General features: G+C 40.2%; 1 protein-coding gene across 1 annotated transcript in view; it reads right to left on the bottom strand.

The window, feature by feature from the left end:
- TMEM50B (transmembrane protein 50B) overlaps positions 2,253-21,530 on the bottom strand; it is a 40,630-nt gene continuing 21,352 nt past the window's right edge. Inside the window, exons 3-7 of the mRNA XM_018046388.1 lie at positions 20,286-20,398; positions 18,961-19,028; positions 9,914-10,006; positions 7,063-7,120; positions 2,253-3,689 (exon numbers count right to left, since the gene is read on the bottom strand). Coding sequence (XP_017901877.1) covers positions 3,644-3,689; positions 7,063-7,120; positions 9,914-10,006; positions 18,961-19,028; positions 20,286-20,398 — 378 coding nt within the window. The 3' untranslated portion in view covers positions 2,253-3,643. The remainder of the gene's footprint in view (positions 3,690-7,062; positions 7,121-9,913; positions 10,007-18,960; positions 19,029-20,285; positions 20,399-21,530) is intronic.

Raw genomic sequence — 21,530 nt, 5'->3', positions numbered from 1 at the left:
GCACACTGCAACCAGAGAGCCCTCGCTCGCTGCGACTAGAAAGAGCCCACACAGCAACCAAGACCCAGCACAGCTGAAAGTAAACACATAACAATTATTTTCAAAGCAAGAGAATTGACTGGATTTGGAAAGCTTAAAGCATGGGGGAAGGAAAAAGAAGAGGTGGAGAAATATTCTGGGTTTGGTCCAAATGAAATTGAGGGCAGGGGAGGAACAGAAAAGTTCACTGTCGTTAGGTATGAGAGAACCAGGATGGATATATAGTTCATTTTAAATAAAATGCAACCATAATGAAGGCTATTTTCAGGAAAATGGGGGTGGACTGTGAAAACAAAGATGGCGTCACAATTTCCTTAAAAAAGAACTGTTCTGGGATTAAATGAGCATGTTCTGATTTTCCAGTAATTTTTCAGAAAAGCATTCAAGCTATCCATCATGTTAGGCTACTCCTTTGTTTTCAAAGAAGTAAGAAAAACAATCAACAAAGGGACTAAGACAATAATTTCTACTTCAATCCTCCCAGTTTGAATAGATGATACAGTGAAGAGAGTACTCTCAAATAAGAGCACAGGCTGTTAAAGCCAAATGTGACTGTTAGAGAGGGATAAAATTAGCATCAGATGTTTCTCCCTCAGGATTTATTGGGGTGTTATTTGAGATGAAACTCTAAACGTTGCCTCTCGTTTTTATAAACTTTAAACAGAATCAAAATGAGTGTGTGGTGATAGAGTACAGAAAAAAAAGGGATAAATCTATAAGGTTGACAGAGGTTTGATGATTGATATGAGCCAATTAAATATAAAACAGAGCAATTAAATTGCTTAAAAAAAAAAGTGGAGCAATAGCAAAAAGAAAACGGGGCAGGGGGGGTCAGAGTTAACATTATGTTTGGAAACCCTCCCATCATGGAAAACTGCAGCAAACCTGAGTTCAATGCATCTATGTCAAACACTGAAAAAAAAAAAAAAAAAGGACTTCCCTGTAGCTCAAATGGTAAAGAATCTGCCTGCAATGCAGGAGACCAAGGTTCAATCCCTGGGTCGGGAAGATCCTCTGGAGAAGGGAATGGCTACCCACTCCCGTATTCTTGCCTGGAGAACCCTATAGATAGAGAAGTCTGGCGGGTTGCAACCATAGGGTTGCAAAGAGTCAGACAGGACTGAGTGACTAACACACATGTCAAACACGCTGGGGTTTCTTGCACAAGCAGCAAGTGCTATACAGGCACTGATCTTCCTGCCTGCAATCTGCGCTCCCTCATTACACTGATACACGTCAAAAATTTACATAATGGAAAGATGCAGCATTACAACAACACAGAGTACACAGAGAGGACTCCGAAACAGTGTAATTAATAACATATAATGCTCTGTAATGTTGGTCCTACACAAAACTCCGAAAGACACTTGGATTCAACAGCCACTGAACCTGTGTTAACAGGGAGATTTTAAGGGAATCACATGCACCTTTAAAGATTTACAAAGGACTCTGTTCTGACAGTGTCTGATAGGAGTGGATACTAACATTCTTTTTTTTTTTTAATGAGGAAACAAACAGGGAAATCAAGTGATTTGCTCCCAATTAAAAAACAAATTCATGACAGAGTCAAAAATAGAAACAGCAGCCACTATTTCAGTCAGCCTTCCCTTCATTAGCCTTCACAATGCTGCTGCTGCTGCTAAGTTGCTTCAGTTGTGCCCGACTCTGTGCGACCCCATAGACAGCAGCCCACCAGGCTCCCCCGTCCCTGGGATTCTCCAGGCAAGAACACTGGAGTGGGTTGCCATTTCCTTCTCCAATGCATGAAAGTGAAAAGTGAAAGTGAAGACGCTCAGTCTTGTCCGACTCTTCGCGACCCCATGGACTGTAGCCTACCAGGCTCCTCCCTCCATGGGACTTTCCAGGCAAGAGCACTGGAGTGGGGTGTCATCACCTTTTCCGAGCCTTCACAAATCTGAGTAGAACATATTTCTCCTGGGAATTCACTGCCAGTCCAGTGGTTGGGACTTTCACTGCTGAGGGCCCAGGTTTGAGCCTTGGTCAGGGAACTAGAATCTCACAAGTTGAGCAGTTGTGTCCCCTGCCCCCAACAGGGGGAAAAATATATATATATATACATATATATATATATATTTTTTTTTTGGTAAAGGGAAACACTTCTTTGACCAGGTCCACTGGAAATGATTGAAAACTGAACAGCAAACCAAATTTTAGAGTTTGTTTTCTCCAACAGATTTAACAATATTACAATATGTGAGAAGTAATATTTATTGCAACAAGTTACAAGGGAGTGGAAACATGTAATTAAGTCTTACAATTTATTGGAAGCAAGATGGTATTTTTGAAGGAAAAAACAACAAAGAGAAAGTGATTAAACAAGATGATATCAGACAAAGGCACAGCATTCCACAACTGCTTCATACTCTGTGCGCGGTAAAACCTCAGAGAGGAGAGACATTAAGCAAAACACGGCTTATGTTAGAAGCTGCGTATAATATCACTAATATTATTCTGTCTTACAACAAAAGGCTCTAGAAAAGTCCTTCTGGAGGAAAAAAGTGCACCAACAAAAAACCAAAGGGAAGCTAAAGATGAAATAAAGACCCAGCTCTCCCTTTGAAATCTCTCAGGGGAATACACACAGTGCAAATACAGTATTTCATCCTCAGCAAAAGCAGCTTTCGACTGGAGTAGGAACTTTCCGGTTAGAGATGTATTTTGCAGGGAGAGTTCACCTAAAGTTTTGAGAGCTAGAGCAAAGACAGACTTGCAGTCAAGTCACTGAGTGGATGAAATGCCTAATTTTTCACTAGGTCATAATGATCCCCTTTGGGAAGAAGTGCTTTTATCCTGAATCTAATTATTCCACTTTTTGTTATATGGTTCATGCTTTTAAACTGCAGTTGTCTTCAAACTTGCTTGATATAGAATTTGGTAACACAGATAATAGCAGGCTGTCAAAAGACAACTGTTTAAGCTGCTTTTGTTAAGAAGCATGTTGCTGAGCTGCCTAACAGTCTTTTTACATCAGCCATGTAAAACTGAGCTTATGCGACCATGTATTACCCTTTCTCAAATAAACTCTTATTAGAGGAATTGTTTTTTAGAAGAGGTTTTCAAACTAGTCCTTCGGGCATTTTTAAAAATCTTCATATAAAAGTCCACTTTTTTTATACATAAGAACATTTTTCCTTTAAAAAAAATCTCATTTTTAAGCCAAAATAAATTACAACTTGCTAAAATACCCCTTTTAATGGCTCAGTGCTTATTTCAGATATGTGGAGCTGTATTTTTTGCACATCTTTGAAAATCAGGCAAAGTAGTTAATGCTACAATGACCGTGATGATACAACCCTGGCTCAGGGAACAGATTAAGCTTTAAGTCTTCAAGATTAAAAAAACTGACACTCCTCATCTCATCTATATAGTCGTATACTATGTACATATTAACAATCTAATTCAATGGGGAAAAAAAGGACAGAAACTTCATAAAACTATTTAAAAACTCAGGGCATAAAAGTGTAAAGAGACAAAACATTTAATGTACAATCTATTCCATTTGGCAATGTGTAAATTATACTGAGATAAAAACTTATCTACAGATAGAATATAACAAAAGGAAAACGTGATTTGAGAAGTGATCTCAGGTCCATAGCTCTTCAGTTCTTCCAAATTTGTAGATCAGAGTGCTGGAAAGATAGTAAAATAAATCGTGAGGTAAAAATCACACAATAGAGAATTCATTTTCTAAATATGCTTTGATGGGTACCTCACTGATCCTTTCTATCAGCTTCTAAAATTAAAGACTGGTGCTGTTGGTCTGAGTTTGCGTGTTTTAGAAAGCAGTCTGTGGACCTCATGGCTGAGTTTAATATCTTCTTAAAGCCTGAAGTTACTGGATAGGATACCAGTAAGGAAAGGGCACATTTCTCATCGTGGCCAGCAATAAAGTCACTCACATCTCCAGGGTTCTACAATATCTGAGCTACCAAAATGGAAGCATCCTAAAGCAGACCATGATGCAATTCTGCATTCATTTACAAAAAGTTACTGTACAGGGTATGGGCCGGGCACGAGGCACCTGGCTAAGCACTGGGAATGTGACTATGAGCCGAAACTAGATAAATGTGCTCACCAGTGGGAGAAAGCCAAATCCCAACTCAGCGATACACATGGTACCGAGAGAGACAAGGATCTGACCTAGTTTGAGGTCATGGTTTTCCTAAGGAAGTGATGACTGAACTGAGATCTAAAAGAAAGGGAGTGTGGGACTCCCCTGGGGGTCCAGTGGTTAAGAATCCACCTGCCAATGCAGCGACACGGGTTCAATCCCCAGTTTGGGAAGATCCCATATGGCACGGGGCATCTAAGCTTGTGCGCCAGAACTGCTGAGCCCATGCACCTAGAGCTCATGTTCCGCAACAGAAGCGGCCACCACAGTGAGAAGCCCACACACCACCATCAAGAGGAGCCCCCACTCTCCACAACTAGAGAAAACCTGCCCACAGCCCTGAAGACCCGGGCAGGTAGGGAGGGAGGAGAGAGAGAGAAGGAAGGAAGAAATTACCTCAGCAAGGTATGAGGGGAAGAAGGAAAGGGCAGAAAGATGGGACACTCTGGGACCAGGAGTTTGAGCTCTGGGTACACTGGCTGTGTTAGATTTGAAACATCAGCCACTCAGGAGTGGATAAGGAAGAATCCAATACGTGGTTTAGTCACAGAGATAGACAGCTGTGGCTCCCTGGCACACAGGTACTAACTGAAGTCCCCAGCAAAGAGGACCTCATCGAGAGAAGGAATGAGTCGAGAAGAGGCCTAGAACAGAACCTTAAGAAACTTCACCAGTGAGTGGCCAGGGCGTGGCGGACCAGCAGGCACTGCACACAGAGGAGGAGGAGCTGCCCTCCGCACTCAGAAAAGGCCCGGCACACGGGAAGCGCGGCTGGCTGGGTAACTCGCTGGCCTCTGGGCGGGGCGCACAGCTGATGCACCAGCCACTGCCACGTGAGCACAGGCCTTTACACACATACGGTTTCTGTTCAGCCAACTGTCATTTATATAGGCTCGTCTGCCCCTGCAAAGGGCTGAATCTGAATTTAAATTTGATCTCGAAACAGTACCAAAGACGTCTTTGTGCAAATTCAACGTATTCCCAGAAGGGTGTCAGTCATGCGCTGAGAAATACAATCACAAGACGCAGAAACAGTCACACATCTTTCAAAACCAAGACTGCCCTGGCCACAATAAGAGGGAACCCAGGCACAGTGGTCTCCTGAGGTGAGGAAAGTGTTGAGAGTTCAGGGAGGCCGAGCAGCCAGAGTGTGCAAGGTGGAGGACAGAGAGCTAGAGGGTACAGCCCCATGGGCTTCTGCCGAGTACTGACAGTAGATGCATGTGCGGAAACTACCCAAGAAAAGGGAAGGAAACAGTGGAAAGAATCGTTCCCAGAGCTCCCAAAGGGCTGGGAATACCTCATAATCTCACAGCAGAGTGGACACCTCAGGACACATGCGGCATCAGGAAGAACACTCAGAAGTGCTCTCTGCCTTAGCAAGGGGGCCCTATTAATCCCAGACTAAAGCTGCTTTGGGCCTGCTTAACAAAGCTTAAAAGCAAGATCCAAAGGATCAACTCGTTTCCAAATGACTAAGCTGCATTCAGAACAAAGCTCAAAAACATTTAAAGGAACACCCAAAAGTCCAGCCCCCAGCAAAGGGCAAACAGAGGAAGAAACCCAGAATGAAAAAAGGAAACGGAAGTAATCAATAGAAACAGACTGAGAATTGACACAATTAGAAAAGGACACTGACATAGTTATGAACATACTTTATATGTTCAAGACTGAGGAAGAGCATAAGCATGTTAGGGAGAGACGTGGAAACGGTGAAAAAAATAAAAGCCCAAATCAAGTTAACAGAGATGAAAAATACAATGTCTGAGATGAAAAACACACTGGATGGGAGTAACAGCAGATTAGACGTGATAGAAGCAGCCATCAGTGAATTTAAAGATATAACAGTGGAAACTAACCCAAATGAAACACAGAGAGAAAACAAGAAAAGAGGAGACTTGGTGGGCAGAAGAGCAGGGGCGAAGAGGCAGGAAAAAAGCACGCAAAGAACGAGGCACCAGTGAGCTGTGGAATGACATCTAGCAGCCTAGTACGTGTATAGCTGGAACCCAGGAGGGAAGGGTGGACAGAAAAAAAGATCTGAGGAAACACTGTCTGAAAAGATTCCAAGTATGGTGGAAACTATAAATCCACAGATCCAAGAAACTCAGTGAACCCCAAATAGAAGAAATATGAAGAAAACGACACCACAGCCCTCCATAATCTAACTCCTTAAAACCAATGACGAAAACAAACTTCTTCAACGCTTAGATCGTAATGCTTCAGTGAGTGAGGTGTAGGGTAAAGGTTGTAATTTTATAAATGATGCCTTAAGCACTTACCTATCTTTACACTAAAAGACATTTTCATCTCAAAAAGCAAAGGATACAGGCTTCATTTTGGAAGCTTTATAGAGGATTACCCCTAAAAAACACTTCTGATCATTTTATTATCTTACTTAAAGTTATCTTAAAAAACTTAAAATTTAATTCCCCAATCAGGTTTTGTATATGACATGCATATTATGTATTAATTCTATTTTTTTTTTAAACTGAAGGTACATGATATGGCTTCTTAACAAAACACAGCCTATGGAAACAACAGTCTGGTGGGTCCAAATCCCTGTTCTGCATTTGCTTATTAAGTGAACTTAAGTAAGCCTCTGAGTCTTATTTTCTCATTGATAAAATAGGAGCACCATCTGGTTCACATACTTAAGACAATTACACGGGAATTTTAAAAGTTAACATACATAAAGCATCCACCTTAGGCCTCCGCATATAGCAGGGCCCCTAATTAAGTGGTTTATGTATGCTTTTATGCAATAGTAGAACTTTCATGTTTCATATATTGTAGATTTATACAGGTTTCATTGCATATGCTGCTCTTATAATAAAGATGATGTTTCTGTAAATGGTATACACATATAGTTTAAAAATTAGGCAACTTACCTAAAAAATATAAGTGCATTTTGAAAAAACACAGCTAGTCCTGGATAAACATCAGTATCTGCACATACAAAGTAAAACAGATCAGAAGATTACAAAAGGCAAAGGTCAGCAACAAAGTATTTGTGACATTTATAATGCTCTGTATATTATAAAATACTACTATTATTCATTAACTCTAAGCAATCCACAATGAGGGAATCCCCTGGCAGTCCAGTGGCGAGGACTCTGCGCTTTTGCTCTCAGGGCTCAATCTCAGGGTTCAGTCAGTTCATGGAACTAAGATCCCACAAGCCACATGGTACAGCCAGAAAAAGAAAAGAAAAAAGAAATCTACAACGAAACCGATATAAGAAAATGCCAACCTTATTCTCTCAAAACAAAGGGTTACTTTCATTCTGGATAAAAGACAAAGAATCTACTAGATTTTCTTTTTGTTTTAAGTATTTGCTATGGTTTCCGCTACATCTGAACGGCTGAGGAAGCAGCAGCTCATCTGTCAGGTCCCATGGCCAATAAATACACAATGTCAGAGATACACAATGCTAGAAGTACACAGTGACAGAAATACACAACGTTACGAATATACAATGTTAGAAAGATGCAAATTACATTTTTGATGATCTAACAGTCTGTTCAGCTTATTTTCCTTCATGAATTTAGGAGTTTTATTTCATAAATCTGACACATATGGGAAAAGAATCATTAGAATTCATCATCATATTCTCCTGGAGAAAAGAGTCACTATCTTTCTAAGAAGGAAAAAGAAAACATTGGAAATGATTCAAATTTTGTGGATATTAACTTTTATAAAACAATCAACGTTGATTAAAAATACTAGGTGGGATGAAGAAATATTCAATTTGTAGCCTTTGAAATCACAGCAAACAAGATAGCTACATGGTTAAAAGCTCCAAGTTTGAGCCATACCCCGGGATCTTAATCCCAACTCTACCACTGACTAAATGCATGATCATGGGCAAGTTGTCTAACCCATTATCCCTCACTCTCCTCACCTGTAAAATGGACGCTGTAAGCACACCCACTCACAGAGAGCGAGAGGGCAGGCTGTGCCCAGCACTCGCGGCAGCGCTTGCACACGAAGCGCTGTGTAGCTGCTGGCTGCTGCTGTCATTGACAGTTCCAGGAAACCTGTACACTAAAAGATTTGAACTATGTGCTAGAAATGCTCTCTGAAGTAAATGCATGTTCAGTTTGCAAACTAAGATGCAGACCTAGGGAATTTCTTGGTGGTCCAGTGGTTAAGACTCCAAGCTTCCACTGCAGGGAAGGCAGGTTCAATCCCTGGTCAGGGAACTAAGATCCTACAGGCTGTGTGGTTTGGCCAAAACACTTTAAGTATATGTAATAAGCAGTGCTGTAGGAATATGAAAATGAGATCCATAATCAAGAAATTTCTCAATATGTACTGGATCTTTAAAGATTAAGATACAACCACTAAAGGGAATTCCCTGGCGGTCCAGTGGTTAGGATTCTGCACTTTGACTGGTGGCAGAAGGAAGATCGCACATGCTACATGGAACAGCCCAACATACGCTACATGGAACGGCCCAACATACGCTACACGGTACAGCCCAACAACTGCAAGCTCCATAGTATTTTTAATTAACTAAAACAACACATTTTAGATATATTTGGTGAGTGGTATTATTTAAACATTAGTCAACCACTGACCTCTTATACCTATTTATTTTGCACAAAATGAAAGATGCAGGTATTCCAAAATCTAATACTGATCAACCTATGATACTTAAGGGATCCTATCACTACATTAAAAGGTCAGCTGGGGGTCGGGACAAGGAGATGTGACAGTTAAGCAGAGCGACAAAGAGACTCCAAAGACAGAAGCATCAGATGATGAATAAAGTGTCATCTGAAACTGACCCTATCTTCGCAGTGAAGGGGAGACCAGTGAAAGGTTCTTTGGACGCTTCCAGGAGTACAGGGTACAACTGGCTCCTGTTTTTCAAAACCTCTCACCACCTCCCTGATGGAAAGCTGTGGTGACTGAAACAGTCCCAAGACTCAGAATGGTATACTAAGAGCTCACTCCACTGCATCAACAGTTTCTACATGAAGGCTACACACGTCTTCAATTTTGCACTTAAAAGACTCCCCTTGTACCTATGAATAAAAAATTAGACACTGGGGTTGGAGAGGAGATGTATCAGTGGACAGAAAGATACTGGTGTCCATAACACCTTATCTTGAAATCCTTGGGGCCAGACATGTTTTAGAACTCAGAATTTTTCAGATTTAAGAATGATAACACAGGGCATAATATTACATAGCACCTGCAACTGGGTTTGGACTAGTATCCCACAATCAAATACAACCATATTCCCATAATAAAACATTTGAATGCTTACTAAAGCAAATAAAGATAATAATGAGCACCAGGTCAATTTAGGTCAGGTTTTGCTGCCAAGCTGGTTATGAAATTCTTGACCTTCAGCACTTCGTGGGTTTTTCGAGTTGTGTATAAGGGGCTGTAGCCCTGTGCAGGGTTCCCACTTTTAGGACCATGACCCTCAGTAAAAGGCCTCTAGTGTAGAGCCTGGCTGCCTAGGATAAGAAAGGAATGAGAACCTCGAGAGATGGCTGAGAGTTACCTGGTCTTGTCAGTGGCCTGGATTTCCCAGCGAGCCTACCCCACTGCACTCAATGACCCCACAAAAAAGTTATATTAAACAACTTTTATTTTTACACAGAGTCTTAGCTTGAAGCTGAGTAATTACACTAAATTTTACTCCATGGGGAGATGCCAACTAAGCCACATAGAAAAGACATATCTGAATCTCTCCTATGAAAGAAAAGAGGAATAAATACTTACTCTGGGTAACATAGGCACCAAAGAGAATCCACATGGAAGCAATCAGTGACCCAAACATCAACATGAAACCAATGAAGAGCCAAACTCGAGCACCTGTGTGAAAAACAGGCTTTATGATTTTGCTCATTTCTGCAGCTCTATGTCTCAGGAATACATAGCACCAGAACACATAACTTAATATACACTATGCCCACCAAAGACAGTCACATATTTATATACACCTGCTTTAACATTAACTGAATGAAGATTTTAAAAAATAAAACTGAAAAGGGTAAAGCAATACTTGGAAAGGGAAAAAGGGTAAGTTGCCATTCTACTAGCTAAAAAAACTAACAGTAAATTACAGTAGGCAGGCTTCATAAGTCTGCCTACTTGATTGAACTGATTAATTGGACCCTAACTGAAAAGTCAAGTTAGGGTTAGATAAGAGTGCCTGATGAGCTATGGATGGAGGTTCATGACATTGTACAGGAGACAGGGATCAAGACCATCCCCATGGAAAAGAAATGCAAAAAAGAAAAATGGCTGTCTGGGGAGGCCTTACAAATAGCTGTGAAAAGAAGAGAGGCGAAAAGCAAAGGGGAAAAGGGAAGATATAAGCATTTGAATGCAGAATTCCAAAGAATAGCAAGAAGAGATAAGAAAGCCTTCCTCAGTGATCAATGCAAAGAAATAGAGGAAAACAACACAATGGGAAAGACTAGAGATCTCTTCAAGAAAATTAGAGATACCAAGGGAACATTTCATGCAAAGATGGGTTCGACAAAGGACAGAAATGGTATGGACCTCACAGAAGCAGAAGATATTAAGAAGAGGTGGCAAGAATACACAGAAGAACTGTACAAAAAAGATCCTCACAACCAAGATAATCACGATGGTGTGATCACTTACCTAGAGCCAGACATCCTGGAATGTGAAGTCAAGTGGGCCTTAGAAAGCATCACTACGAACAAAGCTAGTGGAGGTAATGGAATTCCAGTTGAGCTGTTTCAAATCCTGAAAGATGATGCTGTGAAAGTGCTGCACTCAATATGCCAGCAAATTTGGAAAAGTCAGCAGTGGCCACAGGACTGGAAAAGGTCAGTTTTCATTCCAATCCCAAAGAAAGGTAATGCCAAAGAATGCTCAAACTACTGCACAATTGCACTCATCTCACGCGCTAGTAAAGTAATGCTCAGGATTCTCCAAGCCAGACTTCAGCAATATGTGAACCATGAACTTCCAGATGTTCAAGCTGGTTTTAAAAAAGGCAGAGGAACCAGAGATCAAATTGCCAACATCCGCTGGATCATGGAAAAGGCAAGAGAGTTCCAGAAAAACATTTATTTCTGCTTTATTGACTATGCCAAAGCCTTTGATGGTGTGGATCACAATAAACTGTGGAAAATTCTGAAAGAGATGGGAATACCAGACCACCTGACTTGCCCCTTGAGAAATCTGTATGCAGGTCAGGAAGCAACAGTTAGAACTGGACATGGAACAACAGACTGGTTCCAAATAGGAAAAGGAGTACGTCAAGGCTGTATACTGTCACCCTGCTTATTTAACTTCTATGCAGAGTACATCATGAGAAATGCTGGCCTGGAAGAAGCACAAGCTGGAATCAAGATTGCCGGAAGAAATATCAATAACCTCAGATATGCAGATGACACCACCCTTATGGCAGAAAGTGAAGAGGAACTAAAAAACCTCTTGATGAAAGTGCAAGAGGAGAGTGAAAAAGTTGGCTTAAAGCTCAACATTCAGAAAACGAAGATCATGGCATCTGGTCCAATCACTTCATGGCAAATAGATGGGGAAACAGTGGAAACAGTGTCAGACTTTATTTTGGGGGGCTACAAAATCACTGCAGATGGTGACTGCAGCCACGAAATTAAAAGATGCTTACTCCTTAGAAGAAAAGTTATGACCAACCTAGAGAGCATATTCAAAAGCAGAGACATTACTTTGCCGACTAAGGTCCGTCTAGTCAAGGCTATGGTTTTTCCTGTGGTCATATATGGATGTGAGAGTTGGACTGTAAAGAAGGCTGAGCACCGAAGAACTGATGTGTTTGAACTGTGGTGTTGGAGAAGACTCTTGAGAGTCTCTTGGACTGCAAGGAGATCCAACCAGTCCATTCTGAAGGAGATCAGCCCTGGGATTTCTTTGGAAGGAATGATGCTAAAGCTGAAACTCCAGTACTCTGGCCACCTCATGCGAAGAGTTGACTTATTGGAAAAGACTCTGATGCTGGGAGGGATTGGGGGCAGGAGGAGAAGGGGACAACAGAGGATGAGATGGCTGGCTGGCATCACTGACTTGATGGACATGAGTATGAGTGAACTCCAGGAGCTGGTGATGGACAGGGAGGCCTGGCGTGCCGTGATTCATGGGGTCGCAAAGAGCGACTGAACTGAACTAAACTGAAAAGTTATCCTGTTATACATTATCAAAGTAATTGTTCTACTAGAAGTAACAAATGTATTTCAGACAGCCATTACCATATAGGAATGAGAGACTACAAATGAATAAAGAATGAATAAATGAATAAAGACCATATGTCCCCTCTTCATCAGTATTAAAATCATGTTACTACTCAATATGGTACTAACAGCAGCCATTTATCAGTCTCTCTTATGCTGAGGCGGCAACTTGTGCCACATATCCTTGAAAAGTTCAAGGACAAAAGCATCTCTTCAACCCCTCACTATGCAGAATTTTTTAATTTATACAACACAGAATCTCAATTCAGTGATCATCTGGACACATGAGTAGATTCAACACACTTTTAGGAAAGCAAGTTAGCATTTGTGCCAGACCCTGATCACAGGTATATTGACAGCCTGTCACCCTGTGGAAGGGTTTGAATAAAGCTCCACTGGAATGAAAATAAAACCCACGCCGATTTCCGTAATAGCTAAGCTTGCCTTCATTGCAGATATCCTATTACTAAGTGAACAGAAATTCATATATTTTGGACACCAGATAAGCAGCAAGCTCAAAGCTCAGCATGTCTGGAACAGCTGATGTTCGAAAAAAACGGGTCTCCAGATTATCTGTTTTATCATAATACTAAGCAGATCTCCAGAAATATACAGTAATGTTTAGCTCCTTGGAGAAAGACATCTTCCAAATTCAATCTCAGCTTTTTTCTAAAGTAAATGAAAAGGAACTACCAAAACTTCTTGTAATTATTTTCCTTCATGTCCTTTATATGTGACTACTCAAAACTCTTCTGATAGAACAAGAAAAAAAACCAAACTTCCCTTAAAAAATGAGGTTGCTTTTGTTTAACAAAAAATAAAAAACTAATATTTTTCCTTTTTTGCTTTGACTACAGGGAAACTCAGAGTCAGGTTAATAAACAATTAATGAGAGTATCCATCTTGTCCTAGATTCTAAGTACAAGATCTCCTTTCTACCTGTGGTTCCTGTTCCTTCTTATTTAACATTCCCATTTGTTGTATATTTATTACTTTGATAACACTCTTCCTGCAAATTATTCTGGGAATTAAATAGGAATAAATTACAAATAAACCGGTGAAGTAGTATGAGAGTATGGCAGTAACTGAACATGCCTATAAGACAGTCTGCCCTTATTTTCTGAAGTGCTAGACAGAACTTGCACTAAAGGCACTGTGTATAAACTGTACTATGAACTTTAACGGAGTAGGGAATAGTCACGGAATAAAATCTAAGTCACTAAGAGTAAAAAGTACGGGCTTTGGAACCAGACAGACCCAAGACAAATACAAGTTCTACCTTTAAGCTAAAAAGCTTTGGGTAAGTTACAGCACAATTTTCTATGCCAAATAGATAATAGTAACATAATCCACAGCAATGTCTGTGGAATGTATTTTTAATGATCAAATAAATAAACGTGTGCTCTACGCACAGCATTTCCACTTGCTAATGCATGCTCTTTTATTCTTCATTCTCACTCATTCCTGACACTACTTGCTGAAGCTAGGGCACAAGACATGCAAGTGAGCATGTGCACACAAACACACACAATGCACTTTTAAAATAATTTTTATTTATTTTTATTTTCGGTTGTGCTGGGTCTTTGTTGCTCTGTGGGCTTTTTCCCAGTTGCAGTGAGCGGGGGCTGCTCTCTGGATGAAGTGTGGGGGCTGCTCACTGTGGGGGCTGCTCCTGTTGCGGAGCAGGGGCTCTGGGGTGCGTGGGCTTCCGCAGCTGCAGCTCCTGGCTCTAGAGCGCCGGCTCAATAGCTGCAGCTCGTGGGCTTAGCTGCTCCATGGCATGTGGGATCCTCCCGGGTCAGGGGTCGAACCTGTGTCCCCTGCACTGGCAGTGAATTCTTTACCACGGAGCCGCCAGGGAAGCCCCACAATGCACTTTTAACTTAGGTTTGTCTGCCATTTGCCACTATCTCCAGCCTCTCCAATTCTTCAAGGATCACAACGGAAGTGAAATTATAAAATCTGCCTCAGCATTTAAAGCATCAGGTGCAAAAGAAAGCTGACTTGTCCCCCTGTAACTGGCTGAGTTCACTTATCCTCACGTCCTCCAGGTTCATCCCTACTGTCACATACGGCAGGATTTCCTTCTTCCAGGCCCATGCCCTTTATTGTGAGGTGTCTAAGACAGTCAAGCTCACAGAAACAGAGAGTACAGTAGTGGCTGCCAGGGGCTGAAGAGGGAAAGTGGGAGTCATTCAGTGAGTACATGAGATTCTAGAAAGGGCAAAACTACAGTGACAGGAGGCAGATTAGCAGTGGCCAGGTAGGGGAAAGGGGATTAAACTTTCTGGGGTAACAGAAATATTCTACACTATGACTGTAGGTGTAGTTACACACTGTGTACATTTGTCAAAATTCAAATTGTACACCTTAAACTGAACTTTATATTTCATATAAAATTAGCCTCAATTACACTGAGTAAATGGTAACAGACAAGGAGACTAAACGGTTCTCAACTGGATACAAGCATGACACAGTGGCTAAAAGCGTAGGCTCTGAAACCAGCCTGTCAGTGTGTAAATCCTGGCCCCACCACACTTGCTTTCTGACTCTGCACAAGTTACTTGAGCTCTCTGTGCCTTAGTTCCTTCATCTAAAACTGAGGACAAGATCACTTATCTCCAAGGACTATCGCAAAATTAACTGAGTTAATATGTGTAGAGAATTCAGGGTAGTCTTTGGTATACACTAAGTATTCTACAAGAAGGGAATGGCAAACCACTTCAGTATTTTTGCCTTGAGAACCCCATGAACAGTATGAAAAGGTAAAAAGATATAACCCTGAAAGATGAACTCCCTAGGTCAGTAGGTACCCAAAATGCTACTGGAGATCAATGGAGAAATAACTCCAGAAAGAATGAAGAGATGGAGCCAAAGCAAAAACAACACCCAGTTGTAGATGGGACTGGCGATGGAAGTAAAGTCCAATGCTGTAAAGAGCAATATTGCATAGGAACATGGAATGTTAGGTCCACGCTGCTAAGTCACTTCAGTCGTGTCCGACTCTGTGCGACCCCAGAGATGGCAGCTCACCAGGCTCCCCCGTCCCTGGGATTCTCCAGGCAAGAGGACTGGAGTGGGGTGCCACTGCCATGAATCAACGTAAATTGGAAGTGGCCAAACAGGAGATGGCAAGAGTGAACACTGGCATTTTAGGAATCAGTGAACTAAAATGGACTGCAGTGGGCGAATTTATATCTACTACTGTGGGCAAGAAGAAATGGAGTAGCCCTAATAGTCAACAAGAGTCAGAAATGCAGTACTTGGATGCAATCTCAAAAATGACAGAATGATCTCTGTTCATTTTCAAGGCAAACCATTCAATATCACAGTAATCCAAGTCTATGCCCCAACCACTAATGCTGAAGAAGCTGAAGTTGAACGGTTATATGAAGACCTACAAGACCATCTAGAACTAACACCCAAAAAAGATGTCCTTTTCATTATAGGGGACTGGAATGCAAAAGTAGGAAGTCAAGAAACACCTGGAGTAACAAGCAAATTTGGCCTTGGAGTACAAAATGAAGCAGGGCAAAGGCTAACAGAGTTTTGCCAAGAGAACGCACTGGTCATAGCAAACACCCTCTTCCAACAACACAAGAGAAGACTCTACACATGGACATCACCAGATGGTCAATACAGCAATCAGACTGACTATATTCTTTGCAACCAAAGATGGAGAAGCTCTATATAGTCAACAAAAACAAGACCAGGAGCTGACTGTGGCTCAGATCATGAACTCCTTATTGCCAAATTCAGGCTTAAATTGAAGAAAGTGAGGAAAACAACTAGACCATTTAGGAATGACCTAAATCAAATCCCTTACGATTATACAGTGGAAGTGACAAACAGATTCAAGGGGTTAGATCTGATAGACAGAGTGCCTGAAGAACTATGGATGGAGGTTCATGTCATTGTATAGGAGGCAGGGATCAAGACCATCCCCAAGAAAAAGAAATGCAAAAAGGCAAAATGGTTGTCTGAGGAGGCCTTACAAATAGCTGAGAAAAGAAGAGACACTAAAGGCAAAGGAGAAAAGAAAAGATATACCCATTTGAATGCAGAGTTTCAAAGATGAGCAAGGAAAGATAAGAAAGCCTTCCTCAGTGATCAATGCAAATAGAAGAAAACAACAGAATGGGAAAGGCTAGAGATCTCGTCAAGAAAATTAGAGATACCAAGGGAATATTTCATGCAAAGATAGGCACAATAAAGGACAGAAATGGTATGGACCTAACAGAAGCAGAAGATATTAAGAAGAGGAGGCAAGAATACATGGAAGAACTGTACAAAAAATATCTTCATGACCTCATGACCGAGATAACCATGATGGTGTGATCACTCACCCAGAGCCAGACATCCTGGAATTCAAAGTCGAGTGGGCCTTAGGAAACATCACAATGAACAAAGTTAGCGGAGGTGAAGGAATTCCAGTGGAGCTACTTCAAATCCTAAGAGATAATGCTGTGAAAGTGCTGCACTCAATATGCTAGCAAATTTGAAAACTCCGTAGTGGCCACAGGACTGGGAAAGGTCAGTTTTCATTCCAATCCCAAAGAAAGACAATGCCAGAGAATGTTTAAACTACTGCACAATTGCATTCATCTCACATGCTAGCAAAGTAATGCTCAAAATTCTCCAAGCCAGGCTTCAACAGTATGTGAACCATGAACTTCCAGATGTCAAACTGGCTTTAGAAAAGGTAGAGGAACCAGAGATCAAATTGCCAACATCCATTGGATCATCAAGAAAGCAAGAGTTCCAGAAAAACATCTATTTCTGCTTTACCGACTACACCAAAAGCCTTTGACTGTATGGATCACAACAAACTGTGGTAAATTCTTCAAGAGATGGGAATACCAGACCGCCTGACCTGCCTCTTGAGAAATCTGTATGCAGGTCAGGAAGCAACAGTTAGAACTGGACATGGAACAACAGACTGGGTCCAAATCGAGAAAGGAGTATGTGAAGGCTGTATACTCTCACCCTGCTTGTTTAACTTATATGAAGAGTATATCATGTGAAATGCCAGCTGGATGAAGCAAAAGCTGGAATCAAGACTGCCAGGAAAAATATCAACAGCCTCAGATATGCATATGACACCACCCTTATGGCAGAAAGCAAAGAAGAACTAAACAGACTCCTGCTGAAAGTGAAAGGAGTGAAAAAGTTGGCTTAAAGCTCAACATTCAGAAAACAAAGATCATGGCATCTGGTCCCATCCCTTCATGGCAAATAGATGGGGAAACAGTGAAAACAGTGACAGACTTTATTTTCTTGGGCTCCAAAATCACTGCAGATGGTGACTGCAGCCACGAAATTAAAAGACACTTACTCCTTGAAAGGAAAGTTATGACCAACCTAGACAGCGTATTAAAAAGCAGAGACATTATTTTGCCCACAAAGGTCCATCTAGTCAAAGCTATCGTTTTTCCAGTGGTCATGTATGGGTGTGAGAGTTGGACTATAAAGAAAGTTGAGCGCCGAAGATTTGATTCTTTTGAATTGTGGTACTGGAGAAGACTCTTGAGAGTCCCTTGGACTGCAAGGAGATCCAACCAGTCTATCCTAAAGGAAATGGGTCCTGAATATTTACTGAAAGGATTGATGCTGAAGCTGAAACTCCAATACTTTGGCCACCTGATGCAAAGAACTGACTCCTTGGAAAAGATCCTGATGCTAAGAAAGATTAAAGGTGGGAGGATGAGGATGAGATGGTTGGATGGCATCACTGACTCGATGGACATGAATTTGAGCAAGCTCCTGGAGTTGGCTTTGGGCAGGGAAGCCTGGTGTGCTACAGTCCATGGAGTCGCAAAGAGACGGACATGACTGAGCAACTGAACTGAACTGAATTCTACAAGTGCTTGCTATTATTCCTAATCATCCTTCAAAATTCCTTTCCCACGTATTCCCAATTTCTGACTATAATTACAAGTTAACCTCTCTCATCCTTAAAGGCTGGAAATAGGATGTCTAGTCTTGTACTTCTCATATATAGCAAGAAAATTCCACTGGAAACAAACCCCTGGATTCTAATAGAATGTGTCATAGTCAGAATAAAAGAAAAATACTATTGGATGACAAATCAAAAGATTTCGAACAAAAAATTGTGTATGTAGACAGCATGATTCTTCTAGACACTTTCGTTGTAGTCTATGGGTTGGTTATTCAGGTGATCAGAACTAAACGTGAAAAACACTGGAGCCCTAGGTTTGATTTCTTGTGTTCGTACTTTGCTGTTAAATAATCACAATCAGCCATATTGTAAGTAATATTATTGGTCAACATTTGGGATAAGAATAAATCCATCATTAGTACAGGAAGAATAAACTGGAGTCAAGATCCACTGATTCTGAATGGTGTATTTTATCTATATACTATAGACAATATAAGATGACAAAAACCAGTAACTTCAACTTTCTTAAAGTTTTAAATAACAAAAACTTTTTTAAAAGCAAAACACTAACAATTCTACATAATCATTACCATCCCTAAATAAAGACTCACAAGAGGCTTTGTTTTTTCTACTGATAAATCCCTCTTTCACTAGCATACAGTAACCACTCAAAAGGGCCTTACCTGTTCTTCCTAAACAGCCGCTCTCGTAACTGTCACCTCTCACCTGAGCGTTGGACACAGCGTTTATCCTAGAACAAGACAAAATCATCCAATAAGCTTTCAGGCTGCTAAAAGAGTCACAGATATTTAGAAGGGAATGACTTCTTCACAAGTCATTTAGAAGAGAAACATTTTCTAACTAAAGTCAACATCTAAATAACTGAATGTATCTTTTAACTTAAATGTCCTAACGGATAGAAATATTACAGTAGTCTTACTTTACTAAAATACACCCAGACAAGATTTAATTTTCAGGGATTACTATCACTTGCCTCCAGAGATTATGAAAGAGACTCCCGTTTTCTGATTTCCTTGCCTATTTTACATGAGTGGCCCACTGTGTGTTACCCCATTTTAAGGTTCTCACTATAACCAAGAGCTCAAAAGTTTCTCTTTGTGTTAAAAGTCAAGTGACTTTCTCTCATCCATTTCTCAACTTCAGAAAACATGTGGTTTAAGTATAATAAATAGGCTCACTTTATTCAGCTTCTCTTTCCACTTTTGTCAGAGCAGGTTCACTTGTAGTAGGAACTGTCTTTACTTAGTATCGTAAATGAATATAAGTAGATCCATCTTCTACAAATTTAAATGTTTTTAAAGCTTCTGACTATAATAAAATTATATAATCTTAATATTCAACATATTTTTTAAATTATTAAAAGACATCCATGAAAAGCTTCTAAACTCTTAGGAAGTAACAGAATGGCTAAACCTGAAAATGATTTAATAAAAAAGAAAAGCCATAGATCAGTCTCTTAATTTAAGATTAATCCTGTCCTCCCCCCAATACTGGCAAATACAGTCAAGTAATACATTTAAATAATACTCCACGGATTACTCCCCTCCTAAAAAATCTACAAATGTACAAACTTGATTAAATCTAAAATGCCAATGATTTTTAAGATGCACCATTATTTTTCATGCTGCCAAGGGAAAAATTTATGAATTATAAGATACCAATGACTATGAGAAGCATGCTGATATTCAGAGATGTTAAAATACAAAAAATAGTCTTAAGATCTATAAAACATAGTAATTTGTCAGTTTAACAAATATAAGATCGAAAATCACATGCTGAATCATTATAGAGGATAAAGATTATCTGACTAAATTCAAGTCATTCTTGATTTTAAAAAATGTTAATAAAATGGGAATATAGATATAAGCACATATATATATATATCATGTTAAAGAATCAATCGAAGTTATTTCAGATAACATTAAACTTTTGAGAAAAAAAAGTTTTTAGGAAAATAATCTTGAGTTGAGAGTTACCTCATACTTACATGAAGAAAGCCAATGTGGAAAACACACCACATGTGTGAAAGGCATGGTTCAGCTGCTCTGGCTTTGGATACACTACAGCTGCGTCGATCATTATCCACCAACCGGTAAAAAACTTGAGGAGGAGAAAGGGCCCACGTCGGTAAAACAGCACTAACACTAACACTCGGCTTACATGCTCCTTAACATTTCACGTTCTCTATGGACCATATAATTGAAACATGCAATGAAATATGTCTACTTTGAGTTTTAGATGCTGAAATATAAAAAATAAGAATCCCTTGTTTACTTCTTTATAGTATATGAGGTAAACCCAACTAATTAAATCAGTATAAGGTTCTGATGTTCTGCTCTCAGTGCAAGATGAAAAATTTATTATCTAGGAATGAATTATCTGCTTCTTTCACCATAAATTTATATACAACCATAAAATACACCATAAATGCACCATTAAATTATATACAACCAAAGCTCTCTTAACTAACCAGTTCCCTGATTACCTAGTTTCACTCTCTTGTTCATATTAAAAAGCACTCGGACATTCCTTTTTAATGTGACCAAGCACTTTCATTTCCACAAATGAGTTGCCACGTTTCCAAGAAAACGTCTAAGCTTGCTATGATTTTAATTAATAGGTAATTTGATTAAGTACTATAAAACTGATTAAATATGAGTTTGCAAAATGTAAAGTTTCTATGTAAACTAGGCTGAATAGACAAAGTAAAAAAGTTACTAAGGAATTTCATAGGCAAATTAAGTGCAGGCGAGATGACCCTAGAGAGCAAGAAAAACTTAGAAACACCTAAAAGACTTCTGCATGAATACTGCTGCACAGTTATCTTGAGTTCTTGTCCTACTTTTTTTTTTTCTATTGGACTTCAGGTGTAGAACTATACACTGAAAAAGAGAAATTTACATTAAGTCCAAAAGGATCTTTCTGGTCCCAGCTCAAGGTGGTTGTGGTTTCAATGATGAGCTCCCTGAAAGGGAACGTAACCCGTTTCAGGCCTTGGAGGCACCAGAATACATTTAGCTTCAAAATGAAAAGTTTTATAACAAGAGTCTTCAGACCAAGAAAATTGATGCAAAACTTCATGATGGAGTATGCCAGTATCATGAAGAAGCTCTTGAATGATGTTTAAAATATCGCAAGCGTCTTATTCGGTGGGGGCAGGGAATGCTTGATTTCCACCACAAGATTGGCCATGATCTGATTTTGCGGGGCTGGGGGAGGGGGCGCTGTGCCC

The sequence above is a fragment of the Capra hircus genome, chromosome 1, assembly GCF_001704415.2.
Source record: "Capra hircus breed San Clemente chromosome 1, ASM170441v1, whole genome shotgun sequence".
Lineage (NCBI taxonomy): Eukaryota > Metazoa > Chordata > Mammalia > Artiodactyla > Bovidae > Capra > Capra hircus.
This window is presented reverse-complemented; position numbering and strand designations above follow the sequence as displayed.